The 27,139-nt window shown below is 38.6% G+C and overlaps 2 protein-coding genes, 1 long non-coding RNA gene and 1 pseudogene across 3 annotated transcripts; all 4 read right to left on the bottom strand.

Moving 5' to 3' along the window:
* Positions 1-45: 45 nt before the first annotated feature.
* On the bottom strand, positions 46-2,787 carry LOC140822072 (E3 ubiquitin-protein ligase RGLG1-like; annotated as a pseudogene).
* Positions 2,788-3,918: 1,131 nt separating this feature from the next.
* LOC140822183 (uncharacterized) lies at positions 3,919-4,956 on the bottom strand. The gene is made up of 4 exons (XM_073182920.1): positions 4,953-4,956; positions 4,770-4,883; positions 4,636-4,683; positions 3,919-4,551 (listed from the first exon to the last, which is right to left on the bottom strand). Exons 1-4 carry the CDS (start codon positions 4,954-4,956, stop codon positions 4,289-4,291), a joined length of 429 nt encoding a protein of 142 aa, XP_073039021.1. The 3' UTR covers positions 3,919-4,288.
* Positions 4,957-16,926: 11,970 nt separating this feature from the next.
* LOC140822023 (uncharacterized) lies at positions 16,927-18,703 on the bottom strand. The gene is made up of 3 exons (XR_012115892.1): positions 18,370-18,703; positions 17,574-17,650; positions 16,927-17,048 (listed from the first exon to the last, which is right to left on the bottom strand). It is a non-coding gene; the product is annotated as an uncharacterized lncRNA (long non-coding RNA).
* A 636-nt stretch (positions 18,704-19,339) lies between these two features.
* LOC140822184 (uncharacterized) lies at positions 19,340-24,124 on the bottom strand. Its single transcript, XM_073182921.1, has 3 exons — positions 22,841-24,124; positions 20,224-22,764; positions 19,340-19,948 (listed from the first exon to the last, which is right to left on the bottom strand). Exons 1-3 carry the CDS (start codon positions 24,122-24,124, stop codon positions 19,340-19,342), a joined length of 4,434 nt encoding a protein of 1,477 aa, XP_073039022.1.
* Between the last annotated feature and the right edge of the window lie 3,015 nt (positions 24,125-27,139).

The following is a 27,139-nucleotide window of genomic DNA, read 5'->3' on the forward strand; positions in this document are numbered from 1 at the left end:
TATTTCTTTTGGAACATATAAATTTCAAGAAAAAGTAACAAAAATGAGATACATTTGACTCGCTGCTACTGTCTGGATTGAGGGCTCTGTAGCTTGATTTGATGCTTCAATGTAATTATTCTTATCTATGGATACAATTTTATTCTTGTCGTGATCGTGCTTCGGCATATCGGACAATAAACAAGGCCTATTCCACAGTCACAACAGGTCTGGCCAAGAACGACAAAACCAAAACGATTCAAGATTGCATCATTCTTCGTGAAATAACCTCGTTATGTAGAGAGAAGTTGGCAATCTTTACCTGATGTCCACAGCCAAAAGCCATGTCTTTTGAGTGTCTCTTACAAATTGGACAACCCTGACAAAGAAACGAGTAAGATTAGAAATTCAAGAAACAAAACACTCAAATGTTGAAAACTCGACACCAAACAAGCATTCTACTCAGCTAGCTGTCCGTGTGCTCGACAAGTGATAACAATTGCCCTGCTAGGATTATGGTGAATCCATTACCTTGTTGTCATACATATTGCTCGATGGTGATTCATGGACAGAATAAAACAGAGTACTGTGCGGAAAACTGCTTGAACCATACGGCTTAAGTGAACTGCCGCTGGAAGAAACTCTGCCATGAGAAGGTGGCGGAAGAACAGCTCTGCTTGGAGGATTCCCAGTCTGATGGCTGATACAGAAAATAAAAATACTTCCAGTATTTTATCTCTATACTAGAGTTTCACACACACACACACACACACCTACATAAATGCATACATGTGTGTGTGAGTGTGTGTGTGCGCGTGAGTGAGAGAGAGAGCTACTACAATGTTTGATAAAGAATATCCAATCATTACCCGAGTATGTCGAGTTCTATGGTTGCAAGGTACTGAGAAGGTATTTCCATCAGGGCTGAGAGGGAAAATTCCGCCTCTTTTCTTGAATAATCAATGCTCTTTGACATGATATTTGTGAAATTGACTAACTAGGAAAAACGTAGGAATACGGAATAGTTTATCATTCCAGCAGAGTTTGCACTAAACATTTGATTTTTTATTACTATGAGGTTTGCTACCTGAAAATTGTCGAATGCTCTTGCTGGAATGTTTCATCGAATTCCTGCATGATGTCCCATGGGCCATCTCCAACTCCGACAAGGATAATCGGTAAGGGGTATTCACTGCTTTTGAACGTAAATTTAAGTATTATACTAACAGGAAAATGGTCTCATTTTGGTTTAATATTACCTAGCTTTTACTATAGCTTCAACGGTTTTCTTCTCCTGTGAGCTCAATTGACCTTTTGGTGTATCACTGCTTCTTGTCACCTACACGCACATTCATTCGTTATTACATGATCATGAATATTAATAACAACTAAGGATATTTCCCATAAGTCCTAGGCTTTTAATGCGCTTACTCCGAACATGAAATGCTAGTCGAGCACCTTGTAAATAGGATATGCATTTTTCAGGCATTCTGAGAATATCTGAACTTAACATTACATTCGAGGAGTTGAGAGGCAATTCATTCCAACAGTCTCTTACTGTGGCATCTTTCATAACAAGAACTTAAAGTGAATATAGTCAGTGTACCTGGCCATCTGCGATGATGAGTAAAACATGGTACTGGCCTCTCTACTTTCCTCAACAATGCTCATAGCCATTTCAATAACCGGTGCAAATGATGTTGGACCTGAAATCAATGTAGAATTTGTGACTACTCATCATGGAAGACTCAATACAACGAAATTAGTCCCTTTGAACTTAAGGTTTTCATAATTCATGCACGGTTTCGGTTATGCTCACTGGCTCTACTCTACCAAAAAAGGTGTGGATGCGAGCACCAGAAAGACGAACCTGAGGAACTAACTGGCGGTATCTGGTTAGCACCTCTTCGAATCCCTCACAAAACCTTGCGTCTGGATAAAAACTAAAGACATGTTGGTCGTGTGTCGATGCTGCAAGAAAAATTTGGACCGTCATTACAACTAAATGATCGTTTTCTTGTTGATTAGATATATCCCTCTTGAAACTTTACCATCTCCAAATCCAAAACATGGAATTAGGTTATCTTCATCAAAAGATGACAGGGTTTTCCCAATGATGGTTATGGCTTGTTCGTAGGGATTTTGGACATTCCCGAGATGATGCAAGCCATTCCGGTTAAAAGACTTGGCTCCTGGTTTTCATCAAAAGTTAGCATAATCCTATAAATTTTTCTGAAGGATTTGTCGAAAAATTTATATATATGTTTGAAGTTTTCAACCTGTCCACTCATTACTCTTTGTGAAATCAATACCAACAATTAGATTGGAAGACCCTAATCCCGACCGGGAGAGGGCAGCCGTTACCTGAGAAAAAGTAAATAATTATTTGGTACTCCATTTATCGAGATGATGTGGATAGTTATTCGGAATAGAATGCTGAATTAAATTTTTTTGAGCAGAAGTTGCCATTTTTTTTATAAATTATATATGCAATTTCATAATTTTTATAGATGTGACATGGATTAAGACAACCTAGCATAACCATTCAGTTGTCCTTGCACCGCTAAACCAATCAAATGGAACAAGAATTCCGCATGCAATTCAACACGATGGCCTAATTACCTGATCCAAAGTTTGGTAATTGTCATCAGTTCTTGAGAATTTCTTGTCCAGCCGGCGTTGTGGTGCAAGGGTCGACGGAGCATGGTGGTGCAGTGGGGTACAACACTGATGGTGGTGCAGAGCATGTTAGCCACTATCATCAAATGAAGATGAAAATGTTCTTGGAACTGAGCTTGTATTTCCCATTGATTATTACAGAAAATTTAGCTCCAAATTCAAAAACGAATCACAATTTGTTTGTAGCACAAACCGTAAAATTTGAGATGACATGTTATTAAATAACATGTAAAATTTGATTTTCCTTGCAAGATTGGCGAAAGCTTATTGTTATCCAAGACTTTCCAAAAAATTTCTGATGATGAAATTTCGATAAAAAGGAATGTACGTGGATTTTACTTGCATTCAATTAATTTTTGAAAAATAGAAAACAAAAATCATAACTAACTTTTTTTTACAAGATAATTATGTGCATCATATATGTACATGGACGAGTTGACCGTAATTTTGGTCAACTACCATTATATTTATTTTGTTAAAAAAAAAAAGAAATTTGGAGGTGATACAGCCATATCGGATTATAGAAATATCGGAAAAAAATTAATTTGTTGTGCCAAAACTTTAAGTTAAATATAAATTAGTAGATTAATTTAAATTCAAATCAAATAAATTTGTATTAATTCATAGTTTATTCATTTTATCGAAATCGAAGAATTGAAATTGTAGGTTTCCCATATAAAATATTAATGTCTGTCGCGTTTGGGATATTGTTATAATGATTTGTTTTAGCTATAATGAGACTAGATTTGCACCAAATGAGAAACAATTGGAAGGTGAGCGATCAACTCCTGCATTTGTTAGACAACGAATGATATCATGGTTTCTAGTTGGATATGAGAATGAGATGGGAAGCAAGGATTGTTGATGTCTCATTCTGGGTGCAGCTGCTCTTATCAGATGCATTGGCATCCCGAAGCAGGATGAGTTCGTCGTTCTGCTTGTGAGATGTAAGGGGGGAATCCCTCTTTTTTTTTTTGTGCAAGACTTTGTACAGAGAGAAAATATTCCATAATTTGAAAGTAGCTATTACAAGCAAAAAAATTGTGCTAGTGTATTTTATATATGTTTTTAAAAAACATATGACCATAATCTTTTAATTCCAGGATGATTTCAATCCTATTAGGTACATTCTTAATTTGTGCAATCGTCCTCTAGTCTTGTGCGGTAAACTTTGTCCACTTTCTGTACCCAACTATGTCCCTTTCAGCTCGCGTGTTTTTCAAATTGTCCATTTATTGAATCGAATTTGACGCCAAATAATTTTGTTAATATGAGAGTTATCTAATGCTTTCAAAAATATAATAAATTATAATCACAAACCGAATATTAGTTTAACGAAATTTAAACAAACACTAATACTTTTTTTAGCTTATGAGTGGAATCGAAATCCTTGTAAAAAATACGCGTAAATTTCCCCATGAAATAGAAAGATACCATCCAACGAGTGGCCACCATGGTTATTCTTCAGGTGTTTAAGCAGATGGAGAATGATATAGAAGTGTTCGGTCATTTATCGCAGATGGACCACAAAAGTCGAGACCCGCCGATGCTTAAATTAAAAACAGTACTCATCCTCATATCTCCTCTCGTGATCTTAGGATATCCACTGTTGGGCCAAGCGCACTTCCTCTCAGAGCTTTATAGGACCATGATTTACGAGCTGAACTCTGTTTCTGAGGACTATTTCCCCCAATTGTTGTACCCTCGAGGCATTCTTCCTCCATCTATTTCCTTGTGATGGTTGTACCATTTTAGCATTCTTTACAAAACTTGTTCTGTCAACTACTTGAAGCTTCTTGTTAGTTTTGCCCCAACCACTTTCTTGTGATACTTTTTCCTTTTTGGCATCTAGGGCCTCACTGATTTGGTCCCAAACGTTCAAATCCCCAGTTTCTAAAGGAAAAGACCCAGCCAGTGTCAAATCATCGAAGCACACAAGTCAGCAACTAAATTTATAATGCCGGAAAAGAAAAATACCTGCAGAAGGGGGTACTGTTTCTTCACTCTGGTTTAGTTCTCCAGTCTCTACAAACATGACAGTGTGGCTAAGTAGACCTCTTCAACCCTAGTTAACTGGATCTTCAACCTTAAAAATGAACCGTAGTATATACCTGTGCCGGATATCTCTGTTTGTGTATTGATGCGGCTAGATGACCCTGGTTTTGAAGCTTTTTTGTTGTCCAGAGGACCCTCACTCACCAAACTAGCATCTACATTAACTGAACCTAAATGTATTACTGAAAACAATTATAGAATTTAAACCACCCACCACACCCAGTCAACCCCAGACAAACCCATCAAGTTGACTGAAGAAATGCTTCATAAAGCTAAATACAAGTATCATACTGAAGGTTTATACTAGAGACAAATACTTGTGTGAGACGGTCTCACGGGTCGTATTTGTGAGACGGATCTCTTATTTGGGTCATCCATGAAAAAGTATTATTTTTTATGCTAAGAGTACTACTTTTTATTGTGAATATGGGTAGGGTTGACCCGTCTCACAGATTAAGATCCGTGAGACGGTCTCACATGAGACTCGCTCTATACTAGAATATAACCTGGTCATAAAGAAGACTGGCCTTGTCGAAGCGCTTTCGTGCCTCCTGCATAATAAACTTCATCAGCGAATAAATCTAACATATACATGTAAATATATGACTTCTAATTGTGAATTTTCTAATATAATCTTATTCATTTAACTTAGCAAATTAAATTGATAGGTTATATTAAGGGTTTTTTTTGTAATTCATTGTCCATCTTAAATGAATTTGGACATTAATACGTCTCCCTCTTTCTTTCCTAAATTTTATGCCAAAAAAATTATTTATTTACATTTTCTTGTTAATTTAAGTTAGCAAATTAAATTAATAGGTTTTAAGGGTTTTTTGTAATTCATATCCATCTTAAATGAATTTGGACATTAATACACATTCCTCTTTATTTTCTAAATTATATGCCCAAAAAATATTTATTTACATTTCTTACTCAATTTTTTAACAAGTTGATTTGTAAATATAAACTAATAATTAATAGTAATTAACCAAATGTTTAACACTTAAACAATATTGATCATTTTATATATGTCACAGGTAGCATGGAACCAAAAACAAAAATAATCCAAACCAAAGTTTATACTAGCCGTGAATAAGTGTTATGTTTTCTTAGATATCTGAAAGTAAAACAATGGGTAAATTACAATATTCTATTATATCTTTAATAATTTAAAGTGTGATAAACCCCGTAATATTAACAAAAATTTAATTAATATGGGATAATAAAACAATAAAATTATTGTGAGTTGTGAATAAATATAATTACTCAAATCATCGACATAAACTTATGTGAGACAGTCTCACGGATCGTATTTTTTGAGACGGATCTTTAATTTGGGTCATTTATGAAAAAATATTATTTTTTATGCTAAGAGTATTACATTTTATTGTGAATATCGGTGGGGTTGACCCGTCTCACAGATAAAGATTCTCACAACGAGTAGGTTTCTTTTGAGACGGATCTTTAATTTGGGTCATTTATGAAAAAAAATATTACTTTTTATGCTAAGAGTATTACATTTTATTGCGAATATCGGTGGTGTTGACCCATCTCACAGATAAAGATTCGTGAGACCGTCTCATAAGAAACCTACTGGTTGTAATATCGTTATATCCATGAATGAGCTTATTTTTCCCACACATATTACTAATAAAACATAGATATTCAAACAGCCTGAGTATTATTTATTCTATCCATTAATTACTACGTGGCAATATCCGGAATGAAACCCAATATTTTGTTTAACGTATACATATGCATAACACAATCCATGCCTCACTACTCAACAATAATATATACGTTATTATTGTATACCCTCACACATTAAAATCATGGTAATGCTAACTACCACACTTTGGATCAACTTAATTATAGTCCATATGAACCATTTTCGGTTATCAAAAGGTAATAAAGCCATATCTATTATCTATTATTATTATTATTACTTATTACTATTATAAATATATGAGTTTGAATTGTGAATTTACATTTATATCCTTATCTTCATTAAATAATATTCTTTAATACATATCACTTTGTTTGTTTTGTTTTCATTTATTAATTAATTGAATTTAAACTAAATTGAAGAAAAATGAAATTTAGCATCTATTTTTTGTGATGAAATTTGCAATCCATTTTTTAAAAAAACTTATATCTATAATGAAATTCAAAATGATAACAATATTAAATATATGTTTTTGTTTGTTTTTCCAAGCTATTAATGACTTCTAAAATCTATTATTTATTATTACTATTATAAATATATGAGTTTGAATTGTTAATTTACATTTATGTCCTTATCTTCATTAAATAATATTCATTAATACATATCACTTTGTGTGTTTTGTTTTCATTTATTAATTAATTGAATTTAAACTAATTACTATTATTATTGCTATTATAAATATATGAGTTTGAATTGTTAATTTACATTTATGTCCTTATCTTCATTAAATAATATTCATTAATACATATCCCTTTGTGTGTTTTGTTTTCGTTTATTAATTAATTGAATTTAAACTAAATTGAAGAAAAATAAAATTTAGCATCCATTTTTTGTGATAAAATTTGCAGTTCATTTTTTGAAAAAACCTATGTCTATAATGAAATTCAAAATGATAACAATATTAAATATATGTTTTTGTTTATTTTTTCTAGCTATTAATGACTTCAAAATGATAACAATATTAAATATATCTTTTTATGCTAAAAGTATTACTTTTTACTGTGAATATTGGTAGGGTTGACCCGTCTCACAGATTAAGATCCGTGAGACCGTCTCACAAGAGACCTACTCTAATAAATATATGTTTTTTGTAGTTATTATTATTACGACTATAATATATTATTTTTCCTATCTATTAATGAATTATAAAATAAATTAATTGAATTTAAACTAAATTGAAGAAAAATGAAATTTAGCATCTATTTTTTGTGATGAAATTTGCAATCCATTTTTTAAAAAAACTTATATCTATAATGAAATTCAAAATGATAACAATATTAAATATATGTTTTTGTTTGTTTTTCCAAGCTATTAATGACTTCTAAAATCTATTATTTATTATTACTATTATAAATATATGAGTTTGAATTGTTAATTTACATTTATGTCCTTATCTTCATTAAATAATATTCATTAATACATATCACTTTGTGTGTTTTGTTTTCATTTATTAATTAATTGAATTTAAACTAATTACTATTATTATTGCTATTATAAATATATGAGTTTGAATTGTTAATTTACATTTATGTCCTTATCTTCATTAAATAATATTCATTAATACATATCCCTTTGTGTGTTTTGTTTTCGTTTATTAATTAATTGAATTTAAACTAAATTGAAGAAAAATAAAATTTAGCATCCATTTTTTGTGATAAAATTTGCAGTTCATTTTTTGAAAAAACCTATGTCTATAATGAAATTCAAAATGATAACAATATTAAATATATGTTTTTGTTTATTTTTTCTAGCTATTAATGACTTCAAAATGATAACAATATTAAATATATCTTTTTATGCTAAAAGTATTACTTTTTACTGTGAATATTGGTAGGGTTGACCCGTCTCACAGATTAAGATCCGTGAGACCGTCTCACAAGAGACCTACTCTAATAAATATATGTTTTTTGTAGTTATTATTATTACGACTATAATATATTATTTTTCCTATCTATTAATGAATTATAAAATAAATTGAAGAAAAATGAAATTTAGTTACCATATTTTAGAATGAAATTTGAATTTATCTTCCATTTTTTGGAATGAAATGTTCACTCAAATTTTTTAAATATATTAATAGAATTTAAAATAAATAGAAGAATAATAAAATTTACGCTTCATTTTTTAAAAATGAATTATATCCTAATTTAAAAAATAATTATTTTTGTTTCATTTCTCTCCTTTTTCTTTTTGTTTGATTTATGAACTCCATCTTAATTTTTTTCGATGTCATCTTTGTTTGATTTATTTTTTCCATTAATTAATGAATTTAAAATAAATCGAATGAAAATAAAATATACATTTTTGTTTAAAATTTTATAATTCTCTAATTTTTGAGTAGATCTTCTGTGAACTGGTATCATGGATATATATCCCGGAGATACGTTGATCCGGTCCATTTTATGAGTGAAAAACAATTTTTTTCATGATTTGAGTCGGATAGGAAACATGTTTCACAAATTTGACCCGTGAAACAGCCTCACATGAGTTTTTGTGCAAATTTTTATTTTTAACTTGAGTAAATTAATATCCATGAATAACATAAATTGTGTGAATTTACATGAATGTCCTTATTTTAGTTAGATAGTATTAATAAATACATTTTATTTTGTTTTTCAAGTATTAATGAATTTTAAAATAAAATTAAAGAAAAAAATTTATTTTGGAATAAAATTTACAGTCCATTTTTTTAAAAAAATTATATCTTTAATGAAATTTAAAATAAGCGACACAATGTCAGAAGTACGCAAAAGAACTTTCTACGAGTTCATCCATCTCAGTACTACTCTCACTCATGCACGCTTAACCTAACAAAACTGAATGACAATGAAAGATTAATATTTTAGTTCAAACGTTTCTTGATTTTTAGGTCAAATGTTATATTTGTTACCAAATATTGTACTTTTATTTTTTATAATTGTGATTTACCGTGCAAAGCCATATACAAAGCTAATTGTGAACATAATGAGAATTGCACTGACGTGAGTGTAAATGGGTCAAACCCTAAAACTTTATGCATGACAAACCCAAATAATTATGGCAAAAGCTTGTGTGAGACGGTTTTACGATTCGTATTTTGTGAGACGGATCTCTTATTTGGGTCATCCATGAAAAATTATTACTTTTTATGCTAAGAGTATTACTTTTTATTTTGAATATCGGTAGAGTTGACCCGTCTCACAGATAAAGATTCGTGAGACCGTCTCACAAGAGACCTACTCAATAATTATTCGGTGCCATGAGAGAACACTTCAAAAGAATGAAAATGAGCTTAAATTGATTTTATGTGTAATGATTACACTTATATACATCAAAGTGATAGAAAATGAGGAATAAGACTGAATTCAAATCTTTTTTATGTGAAAGAAATTAGTCTTGCATCTATATTTACTTAAAATGATTTATAAAATTTTAAAATTTTACTTATATTTTTTAAATAATTTTTTTGCTCGAAAAATAAAAGTTTTTAAAAATATTACAATTATATTCATGTTTTATGCCATGTCAAATTTCCTTCAATGAATACTTATAGAACTTGTAACTACTTTTTCAATAACGTGATTTATGTATAGAACTTTAGAATTTCAAAATATATCATGAGAAATTCAGAAATTACGGTTATTGTATGTTCCATACGTGCAACGCACGTGCATGTCTTCTAGTTAAAAGAAATATCTTAGTTATAAAAAAATAGGTAAAAAAATCGCAAAGTGGGCATGTATAATGCAGATGAAATATCATTAAACCGGTTCTTGGCGAAAAACCATATCATATTTTAAACTTTATATACCATGGAGAATGAGTTCCCCAGAAGCAGCTAAAAACTTGTGAATGGCCAAAATATAATAATGGACAAGGAAAAGAAAACAACATCACAGTCATGTATAGAAGTAAACCAAAGCCATCGCATTGAGGAAATAGCATGTTTTCCCATGAGGATTTATTGCTTTCAAATTATAAAAAAGTGGCAGGTGAAATTAAAAAAGAGAGATGGAGAATCGGTGAAAAAGCACCGTATTTCTTATTCATCAAATGATTAGGTTACGAGGATTAAATAAAGAAATAAAGTGATAAGATAATCTAATCCTATGAATTAAAATACAAAGATATAAGAACTAATTAAAGATAAGATAATAGATAAGATAAGATAAACAGTTTCAACACTCCCTCTCAAGGTGGGTCGTATCAACACTCCCCCTAAAGGTGGGTCGTATACATTTATCATTCCCAACTTGGAACACAATTCAGCAAATGTTGGGAGGAACATAGCCTTTGTAAATATGTCAGCCAGCTGAAGTTGAGAAAGAACGTAGGTGACAGTAATAACCCCATCTTCCATCTTCTCACTAATGAAGTGACGGTCTACCTCAACATGTTTCGTCCTATCATGGTGTACATGATTCTTTGATATGATGATGGCTGCTTGATTGTCACACAACACTTCAACTAGGGAATTTTCTTCCACTTTTAACTCTGTTAACAATCTTCTGAGCCACATCCCCTCACATATCCCATGGGCCAATGCTCAAAATTCAGTTTCAGTACTATTGCGGGCAACGAGAGGTTGCTTCTTACTTCTCCACGTCACTAGGTTCTCCCATACAAATGTACAATACCCTGATGTCGAACATCGGTCTGTAGGGGATCCAGCCCAATCAACATCACTATATACCCTAGTTCTTCGGTCTGTAGTCTTCCTAAATAGGATTCCTTTACCAGTAGACCCTTTTAGGTACCTCAACACTCGATGTGTATCAGCCATATGTTCCTCGGTCAGGTTGTTCTGAATTGACTGAGAACACTTACCACAAATCCAATATCTGGTCGTGTATGTGCCAGATATATTAATTTTCTCACTAGTCTTTGATATATTCCCTTGTCTAATAAGAGATAGTCCCATTTTTCACCAATTTTGATATTCGGATCCATCGGAGTGTCAGTAGGTTTACACCCTAACATTCTTGTTTCTTTCAGAAGATCAGTAACATATTTATGTTGAGAAATAAATATGCCACCAGAAGATCTTGCTACTTCCATTCCCAGAAAGTATTTTAGATGTCCGAGGTCTTTCATCTCAAATTCCCTACTGAGGAGGAGTTTCACATGATTGATTTCTTCTTTATGATTCTCTATGAGTACAATATCATCCACATAAACAATAAGAATTGCACTTTTACCTTCTCCGGAGTGTTTCACAAATAAGGTGTGGTCGGTCTGACGTTGAGTAGCCATCGTTCTTTAACACTTTCATGAATCGATAAAACCAAGCTCTAGGAGATTGTTTAAATCCATACAGGGACTTCCAAAACCTGCACACCTTGTTTATTTGTATTTGAGATTCAAAGCCAGGAGGGATTTTCATGAAGACTTTTTCTTCAAGATCACCATTAAGAAATACATTTTTGACATCAAGTTGGTACACTGGCCAGTCGAGGTTAACAGCGAGTGATAAGAGAACTCAGACAGTGTTGAGTCTAGCAACAGGAGCAAAAGTTTCTTGGTAGTCAATGTCGTATGACTTAGTGTATCCTTTGGCTACAAGTCTTGCTTTTTGTCTTCTTCCCTTTCACATCTTTCTCTTATTTTCCTCATTTCGCATCTATCTGGAAAGTGCTGATCCCTCATAAGGTTCAAGTTTTCGCGTGGATTGTGGCTCTGGAGAAACTTCCCACTTGTGATTCTATTCAAAGAAGATGGCCTCTTTGTTTGTTATGCCCACATTGTTGCACTTTATGTAAGATGCAAGAAGAAAATCAGGATCATCTTCTGGTGCATTGCTCTTTCTCAAAAGAGATTTGGTTAAAAGTTTTTCGTGAATTGGGAGTACAGTGGGTACTACCGAGGAAGGCGGCTGATGTGATCGTGATGGAACCAGGAGGAGTACAGAGCAGAAATTTCTTGAACTTCGGGCACATTGTAGTTCACTGTACTCTTTGGTCTATTTGGTTGGAGAGGAATAACAGAATTTTCCAACATAAATCACAGACGACAGAGGAGATTTGGGAGACGATTAAGTTCAGGGTTGCGAGTTGGACTGTTAATATTATCCGCTTGTACTGTAAAACTTTTAATTATTAAAATAATCTAGTTTTTTCTCAAAAAAAAAGTCTTGCTTTTAGTCGTTCTATACCCCCATCAGACTTATGTTTGACTGTGAAAATCCACTTGCACCCGACCAGTTTCTTAGCTGATGGAAGATCAGCTATGTCCCATGTGTTATTATTTTCCAATGTCTTTATTTTATCAAAGAAAGCAATTTTTCATTTTGGATCATTTAAGGCATCTTCTACGGTGGGGGGAGTCTGGAACTGATTTAGATCGGAAAGAAAGGCAAAATACATAGGTGAAAACCGTTTAAATGAGGTGAAGTTGCCTATATGGTGTTGTGTGCATGATCGAGTTCCTTTTCGTAGTGAAATAGGTCTTTCATCAAGGTCATCAATAAGCTCACTGTTGTTAATCACATGTGTTGGAACATTTCATGTTCGCAATCTTGATTATGATGATAACAAAACTTGTTATTTTGTTTCCAATGATTTACTTTAGTGCACAAGTAGCTGGAACTGATCAAGCTTCGAACTGATCAATTAAGCGAGGTAAAACTGAAGCTATCGAGACGTAAAACTGAAAACACCAACTGATCGACCAAACTGAATCAGTTCAACTGACATATCAAAGACACAAAACCAAACCTTTCCCTTATCCCTCGAGCCAACTTCGATTTTCACCGAGCCACGCCCGAGCCACCCTGAGCCGATCCCTGACAAGCCCCTCTAGGAACCTTCCTGGACCCTTAGAACCCATAGGACCTGACCTTAACTCCAAAACCGAAGCACTACATAAGCTGCAAGAAACTGCCGAGAAACCCACCTAGACTACCCTTGAGCCATGTTCATTTTTTCTCGAGCCAAGCCCGAACCCTCTTGAGCCAACCTCGAACCAGACCCCCTATGGACCCTACTGGACCCTTAGAACCTCTAGGACCTGACCCTAGCCCCAAAACCGAAGCCCCAACTGCAGCTGCAAGCCACAGCCGAGGAACCCACATAGACTAGGACCTTTGTTTTCTTGCTTAGCCACTTAACCAACGAGTCAGCCCTTGAACCAGTCCCTCAGGCACCCTCCTAGGACCCTAAGGACCTAACCTAGCCCAGCCCAAAGTCCCCTGGCCGAGCAATCTCTCCCTGCACAAGTTGCTATACTTGCGCGACTTCTATGAGGCTTCACGGGTTGGAGTCCCCCTGGTGACTCCTTCCCTGACTCAAGCGCGGCCCTAGCCCAGCCCTGGTTGCAACCGAGCCATGCGATGCAACCAAACTTCCCCTTAGCCACAAAAACGTGCAGTTGGGTCCAGCTTCTATCATGTCTTGTGTGCAGCATGTTCATGTGTTCTAGGACCCTTTAAAAACGTGTAAAAACATCACATAACAATTCCTTAAATAATTATTTGAGATGGTCTAGAGTCGAATGAATTAAGAAAATGTCAAAAACGCGAAATTTTACGTCTAAGAGTAAAACGGTAATTTTACACCCGAAAATTAGTAAACGTCATTGCAGTATCCTGAATGTTGTTTTATATGCTAATATGATTATTTTACATGTTTATGGAATTTTTATGGATATGTTAAAACGTTTATTTTAGATGTTTATGGATTTTTATATGTTAATATGATTATTTTAAATGTTTATGGATTGTTATGATTTAATATGCTAATATGTTTATTTTAAATGTTTATGGAATTTTATGATGAAACGATAACGTTAAAAATATGTTGTATGCTTGGTTTAAAAGAGAAAAAAAACGTTATATGTATGTTTAATTTTTATTAAGTGATGAAAATACGAAAAGTTGAAGGAAGTGAAGTAATTGTGACTAATACGATGATACGAACGGAGATATCGTGAGGGAAAAAGCCCCAGAGGGAGCCCGTTTACGTAAGGCCAACGCTCAGTTAATATGTTAATACGTAAGGCCAACGCTCAGTTGACGGGTGAGAGTGTCGCTGATGTCCCCGTCGCCCAGTACTATGGTCACATGTAGATGGATCCATCGCCCAATACGAATACGAAAGCCACAATTAATGATCTGAATTCAACGAAAATGAATATGAATATGAATAAAGATATGGATATGGATATGGATATGAATACGAATACGAATACGAATATGCTGATGTGAATATGGATACAAATATGAATATATTTATGATGAATAAGAATATGTTTACGTGATACGAAAATGTTTATGAAAATGTTTATGTTTAAAGTTTATGTATCATTATAAAAATGTTTATGTTTAAGTTTATGCATCTTCATGAAAATGTTATTTTAAGTAGAAGTATTTTTACGTTGCATGTGATTTGTATACGTATTATGTTGTTATCAAGATTATGGAGTGTTGAGTCTTTAAACTCACTAGATATGATCGATGCAGGTGGATATGATAATAATGATAATGGAGGCCTTGATGGTTGATCTGACTGGACTGAAGGTGCACATAACCCGATGACCAGCACTTCTAGTCTTCCGCATTTACGATTGTGATTTATGTTAAAGATTTTACGACTATTTATTTATGTTTATGAGTGGTTTTTGAAAGAGTGTTAGTTTTAGCAATTTTGCTAATTTAGGATATGCAAACGTTTAAACGATTTTATGATTCAAACTATTTTCCTTTGAAATTTTTAAATGTTAGTTGGTTGAGTTACTTTTAAAATGATGTCAAAAATATTTTATGCATGTGTATGTAAGCCGATCGAAATAGTGGAGTGTTTTAAAAAAAATCTAGTACTTTTTAAGAAAACGATTAGTGGATGTTTCAATTATTGCTTAACTAACAATAATTTCAATCTTTTACGTACAACAACTGAGATTTCCTTATTAACGACATTACATAAATAATAAACTGCAAAACAGAATTAATTAACTTGCGTGAAATATTGAGGAACTTATATAGCCACAAATATAATCTATGAGCTATTTTTCACATCAAACAGCATGAATTAAAAATTGTACCTTTACATCTTGTAAATCTAAGTTCACAAACTGCAGCAATCTTTCATTCAGATGTGCTCAACCTGAAAGGATCAAAACGCAACCAGACAAATGGGAATGCATGATATCTTAGTTACTCATTTCTTTACACTAAGTCACCTTACTTATTTGAGATGGGCATTAATCTAGAGAAATGGGATGAGTACCAACAAACATATTTTGTACAATACTTGTTTGGGATCCCTTTTAATTATGTCACCATTCTCTCAAAAAATAGATAAAAAGCTCTTCAGTTTTTCCTCGAGGGCTAGCCAATAACCATATAGATAAATAGGCGTAAAATCCCATAAAACACAGATTATAACAATGAGTTTACCTGAGATCGAAGAACTTCTTTATATGTCCCAATTTCCCTCAGTGCTATGGTGAACTTTGTATGACAGGACCTACAAATATTAGATTTTGGCTTGATAGCGTCGTATTCCCATCAAGATACTGATTGAAACTTATTTGCCAATATAAACGATGTACCAGGAGATTTTATGAAACAGAATAAATTAATCTAGTACTGACTACTGAGGAAGATTTAAATAAGAAGGACCAAAAAGGATCACTTGGATCAAAGGGAAATAAAATTTAGGATGAATAAATAATTCGAACATATGTAGGACCTGCTATTTGTAAGATCAAAGAGAGAACTTCATATTTATCACCACACCAGGAAGACATTGTCACCAACAGTCCAAAATAGACACAAGCAATCAAGGTGGCATAGGCCTAGCTGCCCCTCTTTGGTAATGGAAGGAGCGAGGGATTTGGGTAGGTCACTGGACTAGTGCCAAAAGTTGGTTTATATAAAAGGTAACCGTAAAACCCAAGAAACATTGATAATTCTTGTTCTTGGAAGAGTGGGCAGCAAAATTATGCAGGTTATGGTGTCATACTTAGAGTTTAGATTCAGTGCCAGTTGCTCCAAGTGGTAGATTACCCTAGAAAAAGATATTGGTTTGCTTTAATTTAACAGGATCTAATTCTTCTCTGTCCTATTTCAACTTCCTTAATGATAGGTCATGACCTCATGAGTACCAATTCAATTGAGTAAATGACATGTGGTTTAGAATTTAGCATTACTGAGGAATTATCATCAAAACAATGAGATTACATTCAATACATCATATATTGAGGTTTTAAACCAATTATTTAATACTTCATAAAGTGAATATGCAATAACCGATTTTGAGAAGCTGAAAAATGTTATGGTAAAATGGAAGGCTAATCTACAGAACTGTAATATTATTTCAGCACACTGGATTAAGTTAAATAGAAATCTATGTAAGATTTTCAAATATCTTGAAACCTAAACAGATAAAGGTCATGCAATGGTTGAATGTACAGTTGTATCTACATCAAAGTGCAACATCAGAAAATATTGGAAGTAGAAACTACCTTTCATCGATAGTCAAAATAAAACAAGACATAGCAAGCACATATTATTGAAAAAAGGAAGAATATACCTCCAAAGGCAACACTAATGGGATCATTAGGCCCTCCACCAAAAGTTTCCAACGCACTAGCAAAAGCAATGTCTCCATCATATTCCTCGCCCAGACCTTCACTGTAAGTCGTACAACATCGTTAAAAGTCAGAGACATACAACATTAACTTTCAGAAACTAAGGAGACTAGAAGTGAACAAAGATCCAAGTGCAATAACTTCTCTTCATTATCTGACAGAACGGACGAATGTATCATGGTACTAGATCTTTCTATAGCTAAACCACATATTTCTGAAATATCTTTTTTATCTCTAGTACAAATATACAGCACAGGTAGCGCATCCACTTCGAAGGACTTCCTTCCATGGACAGTAAGTCTAAGAACATACAAGTGCCTTATACTAAGCGATAGATACGAGAGGTAAGAGATATTAGTGCAATATTGGCTTAAGTTCAATAAGATGGCCCCATCTGAATCTAATTACATCAAGAAGCCCTAGAGTTTCCCATTTTCTCTAAAAAAAATATAACTTAAACTAGATCTTAACTTCATCAGGAAACAAAACCAAGAGTGTAAAATTTCACGGGTTTTCAAAATAAAAACATCAACAAAACAAAAGCTGAAACACCAAAAAAAGTTCTCACGTGTATTTACGACTTCCTTTGTAAAACTTTAGACACATCTCCCTCAAAGATTCAGAACTTTCCTCCAATGTTTGTATCTGTAAGCAGAAATATATGGCATTTTTTAAAAAACCAGTGACTATGAAAAGGCTCCAACAAGGTAATGCAACCAAAACCTAATTTTGACTCAAAATAGTATTAGTGGATAGTTCATCCAAGATCACTTTGTAAATTCCAACCAAATGACCAGTGATATTAAAAAGTAACTTGTTAGCTGTTCAAATGCAGAACAGTCAAATATGGAAATTGTAATATTGTCGTTCTCCAGAGCTGCACAAATCTGTAAAAACAAGACAGAATGTTCCAAGATGATCAACTAAAAATAGTTTGCATCTCATAAAAGTTTTTTTTAACACTTTAGTCACCATTTATGACAAAATAATTAATTCTCGACTATCTTCACAACACATTATTTTATCAAGCATTAATTTAGATGGAAACAATAAAAAAAGTGCACGATATAAACATAGACAGACCAGTGAATTTTTCATAGGTTAAACTGGAATTGACAAGACAATTCAACAAGCTTTATTCAGAAGTTTGAATTAAGAACTCTTTTCCTAGTAATTAGAAACTTAAAATCATGAACAAGAGCCGACACTCCTTCTAATTCCAGTATAAGCCATGAAGTGAAGCATAAATTTCATACAGGTATGCTAGCAGGAAAGAACAAAAAAAAAATCATACATTGGCATAGAAAATTGAAATTAGAGCAGAAACGCAAACTCAAAATAAAGGCTCAGGACTATAAATGGACCTGTTCGCGAAACATAGGAGAGTCATCAAGCTTTGCAAAATGCATGTTTGCAAGCCCGATTTTTTTTTATCCTTAATCAACAGCGATCCTCAATTGACAGAGGATGAGTCGATCTTCTCCCCATTAAGCTTGCGGAAGCATCTTCGAAAAAGAGCTCGCATTTTACACTTGGATCTCCAAAGACACGTGCTCCGATAACCAAAAAGAGCATACGAAAATTGTAAAAAAAACAGTAACACTGAATCGAAGTAAAAATGTCAATTTCGAGGGGAGCCCTGTGAGAAAGGAAAGTGAAAGAGTGAGTGTGGAGACTGGGATGCTGGGAATCGATGAATGTTTTTTTTTTTTTGAAGGTCAAGATCTTGTAATTTATTGAGAAGTAAATATGTCTTTTGTTACAAGATGAATTAACCAAAGAGGAAAATCTCCAACCTCCCATACAAAATGGGATGAAGATGAACAAGCAAAAGCAGCAAGAGAATGTGCAACTTCATTAGCTGAACGCCGAACATGACTCAAGTGAGTGATACTATGAGAGTCCAGAAGAATTCTGATGTCTTTAGCTTTGGACCCTACATAACTGAAGTTCTCTTCTAGACTAGTGACTGCTTGCACTGCTAGAAGAGAATCTGACGTAGGGTTTGGGGTTTGGGGTTTGGGGTTTAGGGTTTAGGGTTAGGTTTTAGGGTTTAGGGTTTAGGGTTTAGGGTTTAGGGTTTAGGGTTTTTTTTTTTTTTTTTTTTACCGGAAAACACCGCCGGATGCGGGGGGGTTAGGCAGACCCCTACCTGTATATATCCACAAAATAAAAAGTAACAGCAGAAAGAAAACCTAAAAGAGGAGGGGGACTAAACCAAGACCTCCTCAAAAAGGCTAAAGCAGTAGAAACATAAATACCAAGTAGCCTAGGGACATAAATACATATGCAAAAATAACCCTAGACTACGACAAAAAATGCGCCAGAAACTAATCAAATACGAGCTGCGCTAAGAGTCAACACGCCGAAGAAGACCAAATGATAACTGGGAGATGAGTGCAGAATCCATGGAGAAATTCTCATCTCTAAGCCATCACCCTGAAGAATCCAATCTGTCAAAACGACTCTAATCTGAAACCGAGTAACTGTATGAATCCCAGCAGTCAAAATAAGATAAGGCCAGGAAATCACTGTACAATGACGATAGAAGAGCAAAATGAAGATCGCAATCCAGCCAAAACAAAAGAGATCCAGCATCTGAAGTATAAATATGACGAAGGTATCATAACAATGAAGAGGATCGTCCGGAAAGAATCCCTGGAACCACCACGACATCCAGTAAAATCCTGTAAAAGAACTGAGACGGCGGACAAGGAGAAACTGCAGTAAACGCCCGCCAGGGACCAGAAGTGGACCAAAGAGAGGCCCAAACAGAAATAGCGCTCCAGGGAATATGAGAGGGCCAAAGAAGAGCACCAAGAGGGTAAGTGCGAGAGCCCACCCAATCCCGAGGAGGCCAAACATGTAGTGTGCGAGTGTCTGGGCCCACTCACACCAGACTGGCAAAACGGGGGAAAAGAGAAACCCCCTAAGTAACAGTACCTGCAAAGAAAAAATATACATATACATATAGAAATACCGAAGAAATGGGTCCAAGAGAAGGGATGGGCTGCGAGCGGCTAAGAACATCGATATCTCAGGTAGGGAAGTCCGGAGGTATCCGAACGTGCAAGTATGGAAATGTGCCTAGGGAGGGAGGGACCTAACTCTAAGGTAAAGTGCCTAAGGGTATGGGCCCTCGCCGCCAATGCATCCGCCACCGAATTACCCTCCCGGAATATATGCGAAATATGAACAGACCGCCCCCTCAAAAGGACCAGAATCCTGGATATAATGTGATCAAGACCCCAGCAACATCGACGGGAACGAATGAGCTGAATAGAAGTCAGAGAATCAAGCTCGATCCAAAGAGGGAAAAAAGAATGATCAGAACAAAGGAGAAGACCCCTCCAAACCGCCCAAAGCTCAGCCCGGAGAGAAGACCCAGCTCCGATGAACTCGCTGAATGAGAGCACGACCCTCCCGGAATCATCCCGAGCAACGCCACCAGCAGAGGAGTCCCCAGATGTACCACGCGCGCTCCCATCCACATTAAGCTTGAAGCACCCGGACGGCGGCCGCAGCCAGCGAACAATCGCCGTCCTATGAAATCTGTGGAGAGCAACCGAAATACCCAGCAATCTCGCCACATGAAACACACCCAGCCAATGTCTGGGCTTGACAGTACGCGCAGAGTGGGCGAGACGCAGGTAAGACAAAATCTGAAACTTCACCGTCTCCCCAGAGATGGGAAGATGACGGTGCTTAGCATCGTTCCGCGCAGTCCAGAGGAACCACAGGACAATGCAGGGAAGAAACTCCCGCACATGGCCCCCCCGGGACCAAACCAAATCTCTCTTCCACGCACTGAGGAACAAACTGAAATCCTCAGTGTCGGGAAGACGAACCCGAAACACGGCGCCAAAGAAGTGCCAGACAGACCAAGCAACCGGGCTGCGAATGAATATGTGTGTGAATGTCTCAGACATATCACAACACTGACATCTCGAGGCTAACGCAAAACCCCGGCGCTGGAGCACCTCATCAACTGGGAGCCATTGATGCCAGAATCTCCAGAGGAAGAACGACATGGTAGGCCTCAACCAGCTCCCCCAACACGGGCGGAATATATCAGAAGACGGAGCACGCTGACGGATCAGCTCCCAAGCAGATCTCACAGAGAAAGCACCATCGGAGCTATGGATCCATCGTGCCAGATCAGGGTCACCCGAAAGAACAGGAATCAAAACAATCTCCTCGGCAACTGAAGGAGCAACAACCGCACAGAGGCGATCAAAATCCCAGGACCCCTCAGAAAGAAAATGAGAGACCCGAACATCACGGCCCCCGGGAACCACACACCGGGAGGACAAAGGAACGTCCCCAAACCAAGTGTCATCCCAAAAGAAAACATCTCCGAGACCAACTCGCCAGCGAATGCCAGGCTCCGCGCGAGGGCGGATCCTGAGGAGACGACGCCAAATGGGGGAAATAGAAGCACGGACGGGGACACAGGCAGGAGCATCCAGCCGGCAATACTTCCGGAAAAGGAATCTCGCCCATAAAGAAGAGCCCTGCCGAAATCTAAACCATAATTTGATCGAGAAACATTCCACGAGATCTTTCAATCTGCGGAATCCAAGTCCCCCCTCAATCACGGGGAGGCAAGCCCGGGACCACCGGGCCCAGTGCCACTTCCTTTCCAAGGGTCTCGACCCCCAGAGGAAGGCGTTGAAGGCCCGCTCAAGCTTCTCCATGACAGCCAGAGGTGGCTGAACCACCTGAAACAGATAAATCGGCATGGAGAGGAGCACGCTACGTATCAGGGTCATGCGGCTACCCGGGGAGAGGGTCCTAATCTCCCAACCCTCTAACTTCCTACGAACAGACTGTAGGAGGGGCTCAAAAAGGGAGCAAGTGCGATTACCCCGATAAAGGGGAAATCCGAGGTACTTGAGGGGCAGATGACCCTCGGCGAACCCGGTGATGCGCAAAAGCCGGGAGCGGAGGCGCCCAGAGCACCTCGGAGGCAAAATCAAAGAACTCTTGGCAGCATTCACACGCTGCCCCGAACAGTTCTCGTAGTGATGCAGAAAATCGACAAGGCGCTGCATACCACGAGTCCCACCACTGGCAAAAATAATGACATCATCAGCGTAAGCCAGATGGGAAATCAAAATATCACAATCAGAACGGTACCTGAGCGCAGGATGCTGCAGGTATAGGCGGTCAAGGCCACGAGAAAGATACTCCGCCCCCAAAACAAAGAGAAGGGGAGACAATGGATCGCCCTGCCGGAGGCCTCTGGTGGAACCAAAAAACCCCGATAGCGAACCATTGATGTTCACGGAGAAATGACAATGGGAAATACAGGCCGAAACCAAAGCCACGACACGCTCTGAAAAACCAAAATGTCTCAAAACGTCGAAGAGGAAATGCCACTGGACCCGATCATAGGCCTTGGCCATATCCAACTTCAATATGACATTACCACCACGAGTGGGGAGAGTAATGCTGTGAGTGAGCTCCTGGGCAAGGAGAATATTATCCGAGATCAACCGACCCGGAACGAAGCCACTCTGATTCGGGGAAACAAGTCTCTCCACCACATCCCTCAACCGAGAGTACAACAGCTTAGAGATGATTTTGTTCGTGACATTGCACAGGCTGATCGGACGGAAGTCCGACCAGGCGCGTGCACCCTCGACTTTGGGAATAAGAGTGATCGTGGTGGCGGTAAAGCCCTGAGGCATAGGAGAACCCTGGAAAAAATCAAGAACAGCACCAAAAACATCCTGATGGACAATCTCCCAGCAATGCTGAAAGAACGCCGAGGAAAATCCATCAGGGCCAGCAACGCTATCAGGGGTGAATGGAGAAGACGGTCGCGCGGACCTCCTCCAAAGAGGGAATCGCAGCAATACCATCATTCTCCACGGCAGAGATAACCGAGGGAAAACCCGAAAAATCAGGGCAATCGAGCGCAGAGGGCTCCCCGGTAAGAAGATCTTGGAAAAACAAGGCTCCCGACTGCTGAATCAAATCCTGAGACGTCAGGCAAACCCCATTCTCCCATATGCGGAAAATTTTATTCGCCACGCGCTTTTTCCTCACCATATTATGGAAGAGTCTGGTGTTCCGCTCACCATCCTCAAGCCAATGGCAAGCCGCTTTCTGTTTCCAAAAATCCGCCTCCATGGCGGTGATACGAACCAGATCCTCATTGCGATCGGACAGGGAAGTCCAATTCGCGTCAGAAGGGTCGGCCTCACAAACATCCTCAGCTGAACGAACAGCCCTCTCAGCCTCAGTGAGTCTATCAAAGATGTTACCAAAAACATCTCGATTCCACCACCGGAGGTGATGCTTGAGACGCTTCATCTTGGCAAAAAGCCGAGGCATGCCGCTCAGACTGCAAGGCAGATTCCAATTAAGCCTCACAGTCTGCAAAAAACCATGGTGCCTAACCCACATACGCTGGAAGCGAAACGAGCTCGGCCCACGGGCAAAAACAGGGGCGGTAACCAAAAGCGGACAGTGATCCGAGACAGTACGAGCGAGATGTTCAACCCGAATCGAGCTGAAATGATCTCCCCAATCAACAGAAACCAAGACCCTGTCCAACCGCTTCCAAATGGTCTTATTCGTCCAAGTGAACGAAGACCCCTCAAAACCAGCATCGATCAAGCCAGAATCAAGAATAAAAGTGTTGAACTCCTCCATGGGTAGCAACCTACCACCACGGGAGCCCAAGCACTCAGACGCATCCCTGACGACATTAAAGTCGCCCCCAACCAGCCAGGGACCCAAAACAGGCTTAACCAAAATCAAAGAAGCCCAAAGATCCCTACGCTGAACATAATCACATCTAGCATAGACAAAAGAACAAAATATCTCTGTCGGCAAGAAAGAGGCAGAGACTCTGATGTGAAGGAACTGAGCATGATCAAAAACACATTCCGCCCTCACATCAGCAGCAAAAAATACCCAGATATGACCGGAGAGATTAGAGATGACTCCAGAAAACCCCAAACGGCGAGTCATGAATCTCGGATCCAGATCAATCAAGGGCTCCAAAACAGCCAAAACCTTAATCTGTTTCTCCTTCACAAAGGCATGAAGCCTCTGCTGGGACTCCGAACCTCGAAGTCCCCGGATATTCCAGATTAAACAATTCATGGGGAACGGGTGGAAGAAGGACCCGATCGCTTTTTATGCGATCGCCGACCATCATCCTGAGGTCTTTTTCTGGGGTTGGACATGTCAGTGTCCAGAATACTACACTCGGACCCACAGCTAACTCCAGACACAGAATGTCGATCAAAATCCTGATCAGGATCATCAGCCGACATGTGACTGGGGGTCATCTCAAGAATAGGGGGTCCCTGTCGAGCAATCAACTCGTCCAGCATAGAAGTGGCATCAGCAGGGGATGCAGGAAAAGATGGGACCGAGTGGCTGCTATGATTTTCAATACAAACCTCCGGGGGGACAAACACAGTCACCACATCCGGGCGTGGAGATCCAAGGTCATCCACGCAGTCCACAAAAGGAACACTCTCATCGTCCTCAGCCACCGTGACCGCAGGGCGGTCAGAAGAAGGGGCCTCCTGATGAGAACTCAAACCGACAGAGGGATCAGGAACACCTAATCCAAGCTCCTCAGAGCCAACCTCTGTCTCCTGCAAATGTGAAAGAACTCCAAAAGAGTTCGAAGCAAGGGGGTCATCCCTCGGGAGAGCCTGACGAACAGGCCTCCGTCTCTGTCTACGCCGGGGACCATGGCCATTGACATGAAGCTGGGGCTGTGGTCCCGGGACAATGACAGGGGCTGCACCCTCAGGTGGTGCCTGAGCAGGAGGCGCCTCCGGCTGAGGAGGCCCTCGATCAGCAGGCTTGGATCGAGCAGGTTTAGGATTTTTACCATGAGAATAGCAAACTTCGGTCGAATGACCCAACATCTTGCAATCCAAGCAATACCCAGGTATTTTCTCATACACAACATCAATCTCCTGGGTATGATCACCCCAGCCCACCCAAATTTGCTTAACGGGTGGTTCCAACACATTCATCTCCACACAGACTCGAGCAAAAGCGCTCCGAGAGGAGTCAGCAGTAAAGTCATCCATTTTCACCGGGTTGCCCAAAATCTTAGCAAGGGCAAAAAGACTTTTCTTGTTGAACAGGTGAATGGGCAAACCCGGGAGACGCACCCAAACAGGGGCGATGGGAGATTCTTCCTGTAGATTGAATTCCGGGGTCCATTTGGAGAAACGGATCCCGAGAGGTCCCACCATCATCTGCCCACGCGTCCAAAAAAACGCATAATCCTCCTCACAATGAAGTGAAAGGATCAGAAAACCCCGAGGCAAAAACCTCAAATCAAAAGATCGTTTCAATCCCAAACGAGCAAATGCCTTAGAAATTTCTGAATTTGGGACTAAGGATCTATTACCAGAAATCTTCCCAACCAAAGAAAACTTAAAAGGCTCGGTCAGGGAAGACATTACCTCATCCGGGAAAAAAATACCCGGTTTCCCATCCTTAAGAGTCGGTGGGGGCATTTCTTCCATAGCATTCACGACATCTCCAAAGCCATTCTTCCCCGAGCGAGGGGAAGTAGGAGCCAGAGCATCCCTAAATGACACCGGAAACGTCTTAGTCGCCCGAGAATCAGATTTAGAAGACAAACCCGAGTTGTTGACTGTTGAGTTGACTCGGTCAACGTGCTGAGTTGACCCGGCCGAGTTGACCGCCGAGTTGACCACCTGAGAGGTACCAAAGATCGGCGACGGCGAGGAGATCACGGAACCGGTCTTCAATCCACTAGAACCGGCCGGAAGAGGGGTCGATTGAACCAAGGAAAGTGATGAAATTCGAATATCACCTTGAAATTGGGGGTTTCCGACCGGTGGCCGGAAACCGGAAATTGATTGAGGCAAAACACGACCCATGGCTGGACGATGAAGTTGGCCAAAGGAATTGAAGAAAAACGCCGGAACGCCGCCGGAAATCGGAGCTGAGTACGACGGCGGAATCGCGACTGGGGCAGAAACGGTAGATCTGAAATTGCCGTCGACGGTGAACGGCGTTGGGGCTGAAACGTGTGCCATCTGAATCGTCTTAGTCTGGGCATCACAGATCGGGGCTTGTATTGAACCGACGTTGCACGAGGCGGCCGGAATCGAAGAACAAAGCGCCGGCGAGCTCGTGAACAGTGAAGGCGTCACTTTGATCGGTGATAACGGTGGATATACTGTATTATCGAGGCTGAGGGTGGTACCAAAAGAACCGTCTGTTCGAGGCGAGTTGAACGGTGGGTGGTCGGCGCCGATTAGAGCAGTGTACGACGCCGTCGAAGTTTTGAACGGAAATGGGCCATTTTCGATCGGGAAATCGGAGGGGTTGCCGGACTCGGAATGGTCTGAAATTTTCCAGGTGAGGTCGCCGGAGGACGGCGGTTCAGATGGTGGTGGTGGCCGGCCGGGATCCGGCGGCGGCAGCATGGCGGCAGTTGGGCGTGAATAGTGACGAATTTAGTGTGTTTTTTCGCACCTTTTAGTGTGTGTTTTTTCAGAGAAAAATTTTTGGGGACAAAAGGGTTTTTTTGGGTTTAGGGTTTAGGGTTTAGGGTTTAGGGTTTTTGGGGTTTAGGGTTTAGGGTTGAGGGTTTAGGGTTTAGGGTTTTTTGGGGTTCAGGGTTCAGGGTTCAGGGTTCAGGGTTCAGGGTTTCGGGTTCAGGGTTTCGGGGTTTCGGGTTTCGGGGTTTCGGGGTTTAGGGTTTAGGGTTTAGGGTTTAGGGTTTAGGGTTTAGGGTTTAGGGTTTTTTTTTTTTTTTTTTAAAATAAAACACCGCCGGAAGCGGGGGGGTTAGGCAGACCCCTACCTGTATATATCCACAAAATAGACAGTAACAAAATACAGAAGACAAAATAAAAACCTAAAAGAGGAGGTGGATAAAACCAAAACCTCCTCAAAAAGGCTAAAGCAGTAGAAACGAAAAAAACAAAGCACCTAGGGGAGTAAATACAGAAGCAAAACTAACCCTAGAAAGCTACTGAAAAAACGCCAGAAACTAAACAAATACAAACAGCACTAAAAACAACATTCTGAGGAAGACCAAATGATAACGGCGAGATGAACGCATAGTCAATGCAAAAGCTCTCATCCCTGAGCTATCACCCTGGAGAATGC

This window comes from Primulina eburnea, unplaced genomic scaffold (assembly GCF_022965805.1).
Source record: "Primulina eburnea isolate SZY01 unplaced genomic scaffold, ASM2296580v1 ctg739_ERROPOS11973397, whole genome shotgun sequence".
NCBI lineage: Eukaryota > Viridiplantae > Streptophyta > Magnoliopsida > Lamiales > Gesneriaceae > Primulina > Primulina eburnea.

What these genes read in the sequence shown, in the direction of transcription:
- LOC140822183 (XM_073182920.1), bottom strand. An exon ending in AACAGAGATATCCGGCACAG is followed by an intron (nt 4,684 to 4,769) that starts GTATATACTACG and finishes TCATGTTTGTAG; the next exon opens with AGACTGGAGAACTAAACCAG. An exon ending in AACAGTACCCCCTTCTGCAG is followed by an intron (nt 4,552 to 4,635) that starts GTATTTTTCTTT and finishes CTTTTCCTTTAG; the next exon opens with AAACTGGGGATTTGAACGTT.
- LOC140822184 (XM_073182921.1), bottom strand. Translation starts at nt 24,124, where the DNA reads ATGAATTGTTTAATCTGGAATATCCGGGGACTTCGAGGTTCGGAGTCC. An exon ending in CGATTCCCTCTTTGGAGGAG is followed by an intron (nt 22,765 to 22,840) that starts GTCCGCGCGACC and finishes GCGTTCTTTCAG; the next exon opens with CATTGCTGGGAGATTGTCCA. An exon ending in ACATTATATCCAGGATTCTG is followed by an intron (nt 19,949 to 20,223) that starts GTCCTTTTGAGG and finishes TTTTCTTTGCAG; the next exon opens with GTACTGTTACTTAGGGGGTT.